This window comes from Wolffia australiana, chromosome 13 (genome assembly GCF_029677425.1).
Source record: "Wolffia australiana isolate 7733 chromosome 13, ASM2967742v1".
In the NCBI taxonomy this organism is placed as follows: domain Eukaryota; kingdom Viridiplantae; phylum Streptophyta; class Magnoliopsida; order Alismatales; family Araceae; genus Wolffia; species Wolffia australiana.
Window position 1 is genome coordinate 11,538,039 of NC_135847.1, and position 11,646 is coordinate 11,549,684.

Genomic DNA, 11,646 nt, shown 5'->3' on the forward strand with positions numbered 1-11,646 from the left:
ATGTTAATGCATCTGGTTTCTGTTTCTAGTGCCTGAATTCATGTGTTTTTTACCTTCTTGCCTGGATTTCAGATGGGGTTCAAATATATTATTTTTGGTTTTTGTGAGTTTTATTGACATTAGGGCATGATCTTCTAGGTAAATATTGAAACATATAAGCTGAAAGATCCTATGATCTAACTATTAATCTATCCCTTCTGAAAATTCATGGGTTTCCTTGAAAATATTTATTCAGTCCCATAAAAAAATATTTTTAGTTCAAGAGAATTTATATTTTCAAACTGACACAAGACCCAAATATAATGTTGGAACATGTAGTACTGCAATGGGTGATCGCAACACTGCCAAAACCTACCAAATTTAGTCAAGCGCCATCTAAAATTTGGAATTTTGTAGTGCTAGGACTGGTTTCATTAGAAATTAGGATTTGACAGTCTTGGTCAGGTCTAGATTTTTAGGGAGTACTTAAACATGTCCTAAAGTTTGGAATGTCTTATCTAGTCCTGGTCCAGTCATGTTGACTAGTCAAAGTCAAAGCTCGGGAAGGCAAACTAGGGGAAGGGGCTAGGGTAGCCCAAACGAGGGGCGCACGACCAAGTGGAGGGTTCTGGTCTGGTTTGACCATGGGACCAGATCCCGCCTGACCATCCAGTCCATCTTGAAATGGACTGACAGTACTGGTTTGCTCTAGTCTGACCAGTCCCTAGTACAAAATGTCAAACCCTAGCTGCAATATGTGATATAATGGTTTCATATGAAATGTGGCACTGGAATCAAGAACTGAAGACAAAGATACAGGTAAAGAATATGAATTGAGTGAAAGGACATGGCCATTACATGATTAGACCATAAAGGTTCACTTGATGATGTCATGGGACACCATAATGAAAGTTACGACTTATTCCACCTCTTCCAAGGCATTTTTACCTCATATGATTGACTAGACAATGATCATGGGTTGAGGGCACCCAGAAAGTTAATAACTAGATGCATATGGCTACGATATGGAGCGTTTCTATGCTTTGAACATATATCCTTTACAAGATGTCTATTGTAATAGTTACATCATCATTGGTCTCTATCTTCCTTCACGAACTGATAACTCTTTTTATGTTGAGGATCCACAGGGGTTGCTTCACTTGGTGAAATATAATTACTGGTTAGTGGCTTCACTAGAGACATAATTCTTGATATGTGGCTTCTTACCACTGGCTAATCGAAGACCATGTCAAATTTCCTCACATGAGACTTGAGCATGTGTCACAATGAAATTTAATGAGATTATGCAATCAAAATCAGAACCATATATTTGTAGAAGAAATATTGCGACAACACAAACCTAAGCAAGTTTATTAAACCTGGGTGGAAACCAATTCAACCAAAGCCCTAGTTTGTTGCTTTGCATCTTTCTTTGCTATATCTCTATTACCTCCTTTACACTTTCCCATATTTCTTTGACGGCACCACTTTCTTTACACCATATGCCTTAAGACCAAAAAGCCTCTATGTACAATTTTCTCCTAGACATGGTTGTTCGGTTCCTTTTGTGCAAATTGTTCGTTCTATTTAGTTTTCAGAACAGAACAATATCAAATTCGAACAGATCATCGCACAGACCGATGTGCGATTCTATTGTTTGCTTTGTGTAAATTTGTGCAAATTTTGTTCGAATGTGTGAATTTTGTTTGAATGTGCGATTTTTGTTCGAATGTGTAAATTTTGTTGGAATGTGCGATTTTTGTTCGAATGAGTGAATTTTGTTTGAATGTGCGAATTTTGTTCATTTTTGCAAAAAAAAGAACAAAACAAAGAACAAGGCCCTATGCCTATGCAGTTCTTGTGTGAATTTTTTGTTCGTTTCAAACGAGCAGAATAGAACCACATCTAGTGGCTCCTGACACCATATTCACTGTTCACTTTCTTCATATGTAAAAAATGTGAGTCCATTTAATCTGGGAACCATTATAAGTATGATTGATAAGCTCCTTGACATTTTCAAATTATGGTCATTGTCAAGTAGATAAAAAAATAATCTATCCCTAAGGATGCATTCCCAACCAGGAGTAGTTGGCAGGCAATCAAAAGAAATCTAGTTTTTTCCATAAAGCTCTAAATGCATTTGAATATTCTGATAAAGAAGCAAGGTTACTGACCATAATATCAACAATCTAGGACGTCTCATCTCATCTACAATGACCTGAGTGAAATGGCACAATGACATGAATCTATTTGTCCCTCACATGTGTAAGAAGATGTGTTTGAAAACTATTTGCGAGGCATACTACATGAAAAAAGTCTGCTCTCCTCCCATATCATTTACACTGCTACTTCAAGAACTAGAACCCATGTAGAGTGCAGAATCTGACCTCCTAATATTCCATATTTTTTTTGAACTACAATAAGGGATGAACACCCGACGAGTCGAGGAGCCTCCCATTAGGATCTTACATGCCCTATACTCGCCTTTCAGTCATCTTCAAAACCCCCTTCACCTCCCCTCACTCTCGAGGACCATGCTAGCTTAAGTCCTGCTTCATGTATAGCTCTATTGGTAGAAGCCCTTCTTCCTCTAAACGACACCTCGTTTCTATGCAACCAAATGGCCGGCAACATCGCGAGTGCTCGGCCCCTTTGTTTCGTCTTCTTTTGTAATTTGGTGCCTAATCCTAAAAAGCATGTTTAGATGTCACCTTTATCCTTAAGAATAACTGGCTGGCCCAAACTGTGCGAGCAAAGGAGCATTCAAAGAAAAGATGGTTGTAATCTTCTTCCCCATTCAAACACAGTACACATTGCGACGAAGTATCTGGATATAACTTATTCCGAAAGACTCTTATCATTAATCTTTTCGTTGCTGGCAGCCACCCAAAAAGCTTCACGTTTAATGGGTCTTTTTGGCGCCATATAGACCTGCATGCGCTAACTAATGCCATGTCTTCATCTTGCCCCTCTCGAATCATCGTATAAGCCTTCTGGACTGAGAAGTGGCCATTTGTCCATGCCCAATTGTCTCATTCTCCATCTTCTAGTCATAATTGAAGTAAGGATTGCTTCATATTTATGAACTCTGACACACGCTGATCGCATAAGGCCCCATCTATGATCGGGTTCCACACGCCCTCTCGACACTCATAGACGTGGGCATTTTGAATCCTCGACAAGTGCATCTAGTTGAGGGAATATCTCTCTAAGGATGCCCCATGGCAACCATGCATCTCTCCTACATTGGAATGTCGTCATGTCGCCTAACTTGGCTGAGAAAAAACCTTGCACTCTAGGAAAGACTTGTCTCAGCCCTTACCAGAATGGTGATGCGCCATGATACATATCTGTCTTTCTATCCCAATTCAATCACTTACCATAGATGTCATGCAGTAAATTGATGACCAAATCCTTGCATGGATTCATAATTCTATCCACTCATTTGGTTAGTAATGTCGTGTTCATACTATGCATGTGAAGGACACCCAGACCTCCCATCTCAATTGGGCAACATACCTTATCCCATGCTACCATCGCAAGACCCCCCCCCCTCTGTGTTCTAACCCAGATCTTCTCTATAGAAAATGCATAATCATGTCTTCTATTCTCTTCCCGACTCGCATGGGCATCTTGAATACATAGAGATAGAAAATCAGAATAGATGAGAATGCTAACCTTAGCAGCACCAATTGTCTCTCTCTTGATAACACTTTTGCTTGCCATCCCTCTAGTCGATGTTCCACCATCATAATGATAGATTGCTAATCAGCTTTCATCATCCTCCCCATCATTAGTGGTAGGCTCAAATATCTCATTGGAAGCCGCCCAATTGGTGCTCTCAAAATCGCCGCACATTGTGCCTCTTCTTCTGGCGAGAGCTCGTTACACATAAAAGCTGATTTTCTTTTGTTTATTTGAAGTCTCGAGAAATCTGCAAAAATATCAATTATGATGGATAAGTTCTTTGCTTCACTCACTGAGCCTTCGGTGAAGGTTGTGTCATCAACGCAATATAGCAGAGGAATCCCATTTGATAACTTGGATAGTTGATTGCCTCGTAGCAAGCCCTTTGTGCATGCTTGCTTAGTACATGTTGCAAGTGCGTCCACTACAAAGACAAATAGTAGCGGTGCCAATGGGCAGCGTCGTCTCACTCCTTTTTGATGTTGTATTCGATCACCTTCTAGGCGTTTGAATACCAGCAATGTGCAGGAGTGCGATGTAATGCATCTCTTCACTCAGATTATCCATTCCTTGGGAAAGCCCCTCCTCTTCATGGAGGCCCATAGGAAATCCCAATGTAGAGAGTTGTACGCCTTGGTAAAATTGACCTTCCACAAGAACCCTCGCGTTCCCTTCCTCTTCCTCTTCCATGCAACTATCCCCAATAGCTTGCGATTAATAAAGGCCGACTGAGCAGGTCCAACCAGTTCACCAATCCTAGCTCTCAGCCTGTTTGCGAACGCCTTGGCAACAATCAAATAAATTGAATTTGACAACGAAATGGGTCTAAAATCTTCAATATTTTCCTTCCCTTAGCCTTTCGATTAGAGGAATATATGTGATCTATTGATCTTCTCCATGTTTCCTCGTCCTCTAAATTCATCAAATGTGGCCATCACATATGAACCGACCAAATTCCAACATTCATTGTAAAAGAACATCGAGATGCCATCTGGACTGAGCTCCCTCCTCATTCAACCATTTAATTGTTGCCTTGACCACATTCTCTAATCCATCTCCAATTGCTTGTCTTCCTCCGCAATCACACCCTGCCATCTTCTACGTTCTTGAACCATATCTCCCTCTAGAGTTATGATGTCTTTCAAATCATCCAGTTGCTTTACTTTGGGTAGAGCATCATTCCTCCTCTATTTCCTGGTATCCCAAACTAATTTCTGATACCCCATCAAATATTGCCACAACCCTTTCAATTTTTGGGCGATAGTCTCTATGTCTAGACATGCTCTTGGTCGTGTAAACCATGATAGCACTATCTCATCATTAAACTTTTCTTCATGGAACCACGATTGATCCATCTTGAAATATGTGCTTTATAGGAGTATGATCCAATAACAGCTTTTGTAGAGATCTCACATCTGCATTAGGATACTTCTCTGTCATCTCTATTGAGCATAGACACTTGTCCCGTCTAGATTTCATTTCACCTCATGGCATACTCTTCTATGTGTACACGCAATCCACTAGCCCCATTTCTTACAGGTCTGCTTCAGCTATGAATGACCAAAAATTTGCTGAGTCAGGGTCTAACCCTCCACTATCCTTTGGCGGGTCCCCAGCCTCTAGCGTTGTATTGAAATCTCCCCCGAATAACATTTGTAATCCTTGGAATTTAGAAACCACTTCTGTCTGCTCCCCCCATAAAGCACACTTCCTTGTTGCATTTGCCGAGACGTACACTGATACTATTACCATCTCAAAATCATCACATCACCTTTTTTAACTTGGCTGATGCCATGGCTTGTCCCGATCAGGTCTCTACTTCCAGATTGTTCAGCTGCATTGACTGTGGTTTTTTGCCTCATCTCTGCTTTTGGCTTTCTTGCTCACTCCATTATATATGGTTGTCGGGGGAATTTGCTTGTTGATGTTTCTCCTCCTTTCTCCATTTGTTGAGTTATCTCCCCTTCTGTCATTGCCGCCTCTTGATTGGTAGTCTCCACATTTATCATCTGGTGGGTTCCTTCATCTAACTCCTACTTGTCTTCTTTCGTGCCACACTTTTGCCCTGGTGACCAGTCTCTTCCCCTCGTACTCTCTACTTGCTTTTCTCTTCTCGGTGCTTTGGATCACACCTCCCAATGATGCTTTGGGTTATCTCTCCCATGGTGCATCCTCATTTCGAGCATCATCATCTTCCCTTCTTGTACCTTCCCTTGATAGCGGTGACGATGTCTGTGTATAAATCCTGATCTCAAAGGACCCTTCTGGGCCCCACAAACTACCCTTAGGTGGAATCAATGCCCCCTTGAAACGCTCCACCTCTACTATCACGTAGTTTGGGTCACAATAAACAAATCCAGTTGAGAAGATACTCCAAAGCGAGCCAAAAGGTTTGACCATGACTTCTAGTGCTGGCTTGATTCTATACCCCCTCAGGATATCTCGGGCCTCCAGTATGGTTATAGTAGACGCCTCTTTTGGGGCTCCGTCCTTAGGAAAAACATGTCACCATTGCAATTCTGCATGTTCTTCAACTTGTTTCCAGCCATTAACCATTTTGTATGCCGTCAGTACAGCCTCATAGATGAAAAACTGTCCATTTTCCATGGCCCATAACTCTGCCCTTTCCAAACTCAGACACTTCTCCCAAAGGCCTTGTCTCACCTTCTCAATCTTTGGTGCTCCTCATAGGACGTCCCCTATTAGATAGTCTTCAAAGGCATTATCTTGATTCTTCAGATCTCGTTTGTTCACAAAATCCTCCTCTTGTATATGGCTTTTCTCTACGTTTCCCCTGGCCACTATAGAAACTTTCTTGGCTGAGGCCTCTCCTTTTCTGAAATCACAATATGTTTGTCAATGTCTTGCCTTCTTGCATTTACTGTATGTTACTGGGCCCCGGCATTCCCAGGCATGGTGCCCTTAATTTAAACATTTGTAGCAAGTATCTAACCTACGAATTCCATTAGGTTGCTTTCCCTCGATCCTCCTTCGATGCTATTCAACTTGCACCCTATCCCCTTCCTCTTCTGATGGTCCTGCATTTTGTTGAGTCTTGTAGACACGTTCTAGATCTTCCCTTCTCTCTTTGAGCTGCATGTTGATGACATCGTCCTGTCCCTTATGCTGCCCTTCACCGTTGTCTTTGCCTTGGAACTCCATTCCCTTTTTGTGCTCTTGGTGACCTTTCCTGGCTCCCTGGGAGCCGCTGCCCTCACCCTAGAGATGTGCTTGTAATCTTCCATGGTCCCCTCCCCGATAATCATCTCCTCTCCCCACGAGTCTTCTGTCCATTTCTTCCTCTTCTCTTGCAACGTGTTTGCCATAAACCTCTGTCCTTCCCTTCTCTGCCATGTATTTGCTACGACGACCAACATCATACTCCATGCGGTCCCTTCGGCCTGCTCCCTTCTCTCCCCCTTCATCATGATGCTGAAGACGATGTCTGCTGCTGTAGACAATGGCAAAGTCCTCTCTGTCCCACAACCATATATTTACGAGGCGTCACAAGTCATCTAAGAGGTTGTCCGTACTCCTCCCTGCCATCCTGTCCTTGCTCGACCTTTCTCACCTACTTTCTTGTGCCTTGTCTTGAGAGTTCCACACCAAGTTCTCTCCCTTGAGCGAGATAAAGTTCTTGTTACCCTCTCTTTACGAGAGGGTTCAGCATTTGGACTTTACTTTGCAAACTGAACCATAATATCCATCCCATCAACAATTTTCCCATCAAGTTTCTCAACAGCTTGTTAGACCTCCTGAGCATATTTGAACTGCACAAACGCAAAACCCCTCGATTCCCCGATTCTACAACCCCTCGGAATGAAGATATCAACAACCTTCCCATATCGATCAAAAAGAGGAAAAAGATCATCCAGAATTGTTGGAAAGTGATGTTGAGAACCAAAAGCATGTATGTGTCTATGGTGTCCGGAGGATCGTTCTTGCAGCTGATCATCTTTTCTTGATTGTACTTCCTCTCAAGCGCCATTAGTGAAGGCTTCATGGTACCTCCCCTCAACCTCAGAACGAGGTGCAATTTAGACCCTTTCTGGATGTTGCAATCAACGAGGGTGTAGCCATCCTCAAGCTGCTTCCCGACAAAAATCAGACGCTGTTCGTATGGAAGGATTCCTTCCTTATCCTGAATTTTTGCCTTCATAGTGTCGATCTTGTCTCTGCTGTCCACCTCGAGGGTGATCATCTTCCCCATCAAGGTCTTCACAAAGATCTGCATCTTGCTAAGAATCTGGGAGACAAGTCCCTGAGCAGCAAGATCCTGATGTTGCAGCTTGCTGGCAACACGTCCGTGCACATGGACTTCATCCATGCCCCGCCCATGAATTTCATCCACAATATTGTGAGTAACACCTTTAAGATTTCTGCCCACCAGTAACCTTCGAAATAGAATCCCTGTTGTGCAGAAGAGAAGCTCTGGGAGATGGAGATGAGCAGGACTTCTACTCACTTCAATGCAGCGTACTCTCTCAGGAATATTTTCACTCTCCCCCACAATATTTTCAGTAGCTGCCGCCGCCAATTTATTAGAAGAAAATGATACAAGCCCAGTGTTGCCAAGCCATCTCGGTCGTCTGATTAGGCTATTGTGCACAGAAAAGCTCTCAGCACAACAATAAAACTGAATCTTCTTAGCAATATTTTTCTGGGAGAACGATCTAGAAAGTCTTGAGACCCATTTGAGGAGTTTGCACTTTTGAATTCAAGATCACAACGTCGTCATCACTCGTCGACAAATAAAGCCTGTTTTATAGGAACTTATAATAGAAATGAACGTGGCCAGGACAGTTCCACAACATTGCTCTATGTTATCAATAATGAGAACCACCGGTTTGCCATTATTCTCCTTTTTACTGTACCAGGAGGCTAGTACATCCATACTTAACGTCTCTGATGAACCCATGACTAATTGTCTGAGCAGACTTTTCAGACATCTGCCTTTTCCATGCTTTGCGTGCAAACTTGAAGACATAGATTCGCCACGTGGCATCCTTTTGAAACCAAATGTTCGCCAAGATCCAAGAGAGTCAGATTTGTCATCGACATGTTCCATATTCTTGGTGAGAATCAATGCGGTGAAAATCAGGCGGCAGGTTTCATCAATATCACACTCAGGCCAGCACAGTCACCAAGTACTTGGTATCGGACCCGCGCTTCTTCAGCTTGACCTGCGTGTGATGCTCCACGGAATGCGCATTAATCAGCACCTGGTGCCCCGCCACGATGAACCCGCTACTGCTCAAACTGTACTGCCTCTTCCTCTGCCACGTCAACAAGAAATTGAGCTTGTTGTGCACGCTGAAGACCTTCCCCACGGCGTCCATGGAGGGCATGACCCTGGCCGCCTGCCGCCACGCGAGCGACTGCTGCTCGGCCGAGACGAGATTATCACCGTCCTCGCTGTTGACAACAAGGGAATTCCGCAGCGGAGAAGAAGGGCTCTTGATTGGCTCATCCGCAGGCTTCCGTGGCCTGCCGCGAGGCTTCCCACACTGCTGGCAATATTATTTGGGCTCCCCATCCAAGAGCGCCGAAGAGGCATGTGCACATCGAAGACAAACTCTGTGGCGATGATGATACCCTTTAATCTCGCTGATATCAACTCCACAGCCTGGAACCCCACAAGCCCACCAATCCTCACCTTCTTCCTGCCTCCGTCGGCCAAAACCCTAGCCACCTGTTCTTCTTCTTCTTCGGCCTTCCGATCGAGCTCCGGACAAGCGCAAGGGACTCTCCAAGTGAGGAAATTCTCACAGACAAGCCTTGGATCTCGTTTCCGCGATCGACCCAGCGGCTCTCCCGACGTGGTGCTCGTCTGGATCGAAGAACGGGGGGAAGATTCTTGAATCTGCCTGCTCGCGGCAGGTCGATCCTCCTCCCATGCGGCTACAAACAGCTCCCCCCCCCCCCATCATTTGGACCCAGGATTCTCAATCGGCCAGTATAGGTCAATCTCACTCCATACAGAAAGTAATTCACTGGCTTTTCACTCAATATGCCACCCTGCCTAAGGATGAAAACTTTGATGATACAATCATAAATGCCCCAATCATGTTATCATTTTCGTGAAATTTGGGGTCTAATGAGTAAAGAAATCTGAGCCATGTGGCATGAACAGTAGACACTCAGGCCACAGCAGCCCATGAATCTGCTCTCTGGAGAAAGAAAAAAGAGTTGAAAGCGACACAGAGGAAAAAGAAGGGGGAAGAGGGTAAATAAAATAAAAGCAATCTCTGGCAGGAAATGCAATAAATATTGATATAAAAGGGCACGAGATGTCCTCATTTCAACAAAATAATGTGTTGCGATCTGCTGTGTTATGGAAATGAAAAAGACGGCTTTGCGATTTTTATCACAAAAAACACGCATTACATAAGCTAATTTCACCCGGACGATTGATTGTAAACTGATGGGCACAAAGGAATACGATTTGATAATATGCTTTTATCTTTTATAATTAGCCCATACCAATTTCTCTCCATGGAATACACTTCGATTGAAAAGATCATCAAATACGACCGTAATTCCAAAATTGATGATGATTTTAAGCCAGTATTGCTGATTTCTCCTTTCCAAATTATGAGGAAACAAAGACCCATTCCTGGATTTCATACACCAGATGCAATGAACATTTCTCCTCCTAAAAAAATTCTGAAAATCGAGGCACATGCTCACGGCTTTAAACTTAAACAAAAAGTTTCTGAAAATGAAAATCGAGGCTCTAAGGCTGAGCATGATGGGCTCATATTAACACATTAAAATTCCAGATCCCAGAAAGACGAAATGGATCTTGAAATCAAGATTGTTCTTCTCAAGAGGCGCACAAGGATTCTTACATTCCATTTCGATGAAGACGAGCAAAAAAGGGAAAAAAATGAACCAAAATTTGCATGGATTCAAGTTTTTTTTTTTCTTCATAAGCATACCGTTGCCCGGAGTAACTTCTTTCCGTCCTCACCCATCAATCAGAGATACCATCATCCTCGTAATCATCTTCTTCATTCTCATCAACCTCGTTGACAAGGTAGGCACCAGGAACCGGGGGCTGCCGCCGCCGCGTCCTCGAAGGAAGAATATTCGACAAATCCACCTCCGCGAGCGGATCATCCGACAAATCGCTGGCATAATCCTCGCCCAAAACGGCCTCAACGCTGTCATCATCACTGTCATCGTCCTCCGAGCTATCTTCATCGTCTTCCTCCTCATCCCCTTCGTATTCTTCCTCCAGAATCTTGCCCTTGCCCTTATCTTCGGCGGTCAAAACGCGCTTACCCTTGTCAACAGAAGGGGCGGCAGATTGTTCTCCGTTGGATTCAACGGCGGAATGATCTTCTTCCTTGCCGTTGAGATCAGAACCCGCTTCTGATTCGATTCTTCTCTTCTTCGCGTCAGCTGCTTCCGAGTCGGGATTCCTCTTCGCGAGCTTGGCCTCGTCCTGGAACTCGCTTGCCTGAGCTTCCGCCATGGCAGGGTTAGGGTTCTTCTTCTCCAAGGTTTTGGGGGAGAAGAACAAAGACAACCGTTGTACTGAACAACCGCCTTTATATAGGGCTCGGCAAGGGACGGGACGGGACGAGACGGTATGGGATAAGACGAGACGGGAGGATCAGGATGACGACGTCAACGGACGGATGACGAATCATGACTACTGCATCAACAGATGTTGATCCTGTTCTTTGATGTTTTTGTTTTTTCTATGTTTTTGATTTTCTGGTCTGTATCATAGTTGATATTCTGTACAGAAAAAGGTCCATCAAGAACCCTCTCTTTATATAGGGATCCACAACAGAATAGGATGGGACGGAACAAATGACGAATCATGACTACGTCATCGTTGTCAACAGGCGTCGACATCGGAATCAACAGTTGTTGATCCCATTCTTTGATGTTTTTGGTTTTTCTATGTTTTTGGTTTTCTGATCCACAGTATGTTCGATAATCTTTACAGAAAGAGTCCTTCAAGAA

General features: G+C 43.6%; 2 protein-coding genes across 3 annotated transcripts; both read right to left on the reverse strand.

The window, feature by feature from the left end:
* Positions 1 to 2,621: 2,621 nt before the first annotated feature.
* Positions 2,622 to 8,381, reverse strand: LOC144711208 (uncharacterized). The gene has a single exon (XM_078585141.1). The coding sequence runs from the start codon at positions 7,991 to 7,993 to the stop codon at positions 7,307 to 7,309; it is 687 nt and encodes a 228-aa protein (XP_078441267.1). The 5' UTR covers positions 7,994 to 8,381; the 3' UTR covers positions 2,622 to 7,306.
* A 1,266-nt stretch (positions 8,382 to 9,647) lies between these two features.
* Positions 9,648 to 11,203, reverse strand: LOC144711207 (uncharacterized). 2 transcript variants are annotated; one of them, XM_078585139.1, is made up of 2 exons: positions 10,608 to 11,203; positions 9,648 to 9,836 (listed from the first exon to the last, which is right to left on the reverse strand). In XM_078585139.1, the coding sequence occupies exon 1, from the start codon at positions 11,144 to 11,146 to the stop codon at positions 10,643 to 10,645; it is 504 nt and encodes a 167-aa protein (XP_078441265.1). In that variant the 5' UTR covers positions 11,147 to 11,203; the 3' UTR covers positions 9,648 to 9,836; positions 10,608 to 10,642. The 2 variants fall into 2 exon arrangements, with proteins under 2 accessions (XP_078441265.1, XP_078441266.1); XM_078585140.1 differs by lacking the exon at positions 9,648 to 9,836 and adding an exon at positions 9,896 to 10,282.
* Positions 11,204 to 11,646: the final 443 nt, after the last annotated feature.

Bases quoted from the DNA above. Each gene is read 5' to 3' on its own strand.
- LOC144711207 (XM_078585139.1), bottom strand. From the start codon at position 11,146: ATGGCGGAAGCTCAGGCAAGCGAGTTCCAGGACGAGGCCAAGCTCGCG.
- LOC144711208 (XM_078585141.1), bottom strand. From the start codon at position 7,993: ATGGATGAAGTCCATGTGCACGGACGTGTTGCCAGCAAGCTGCAACAT.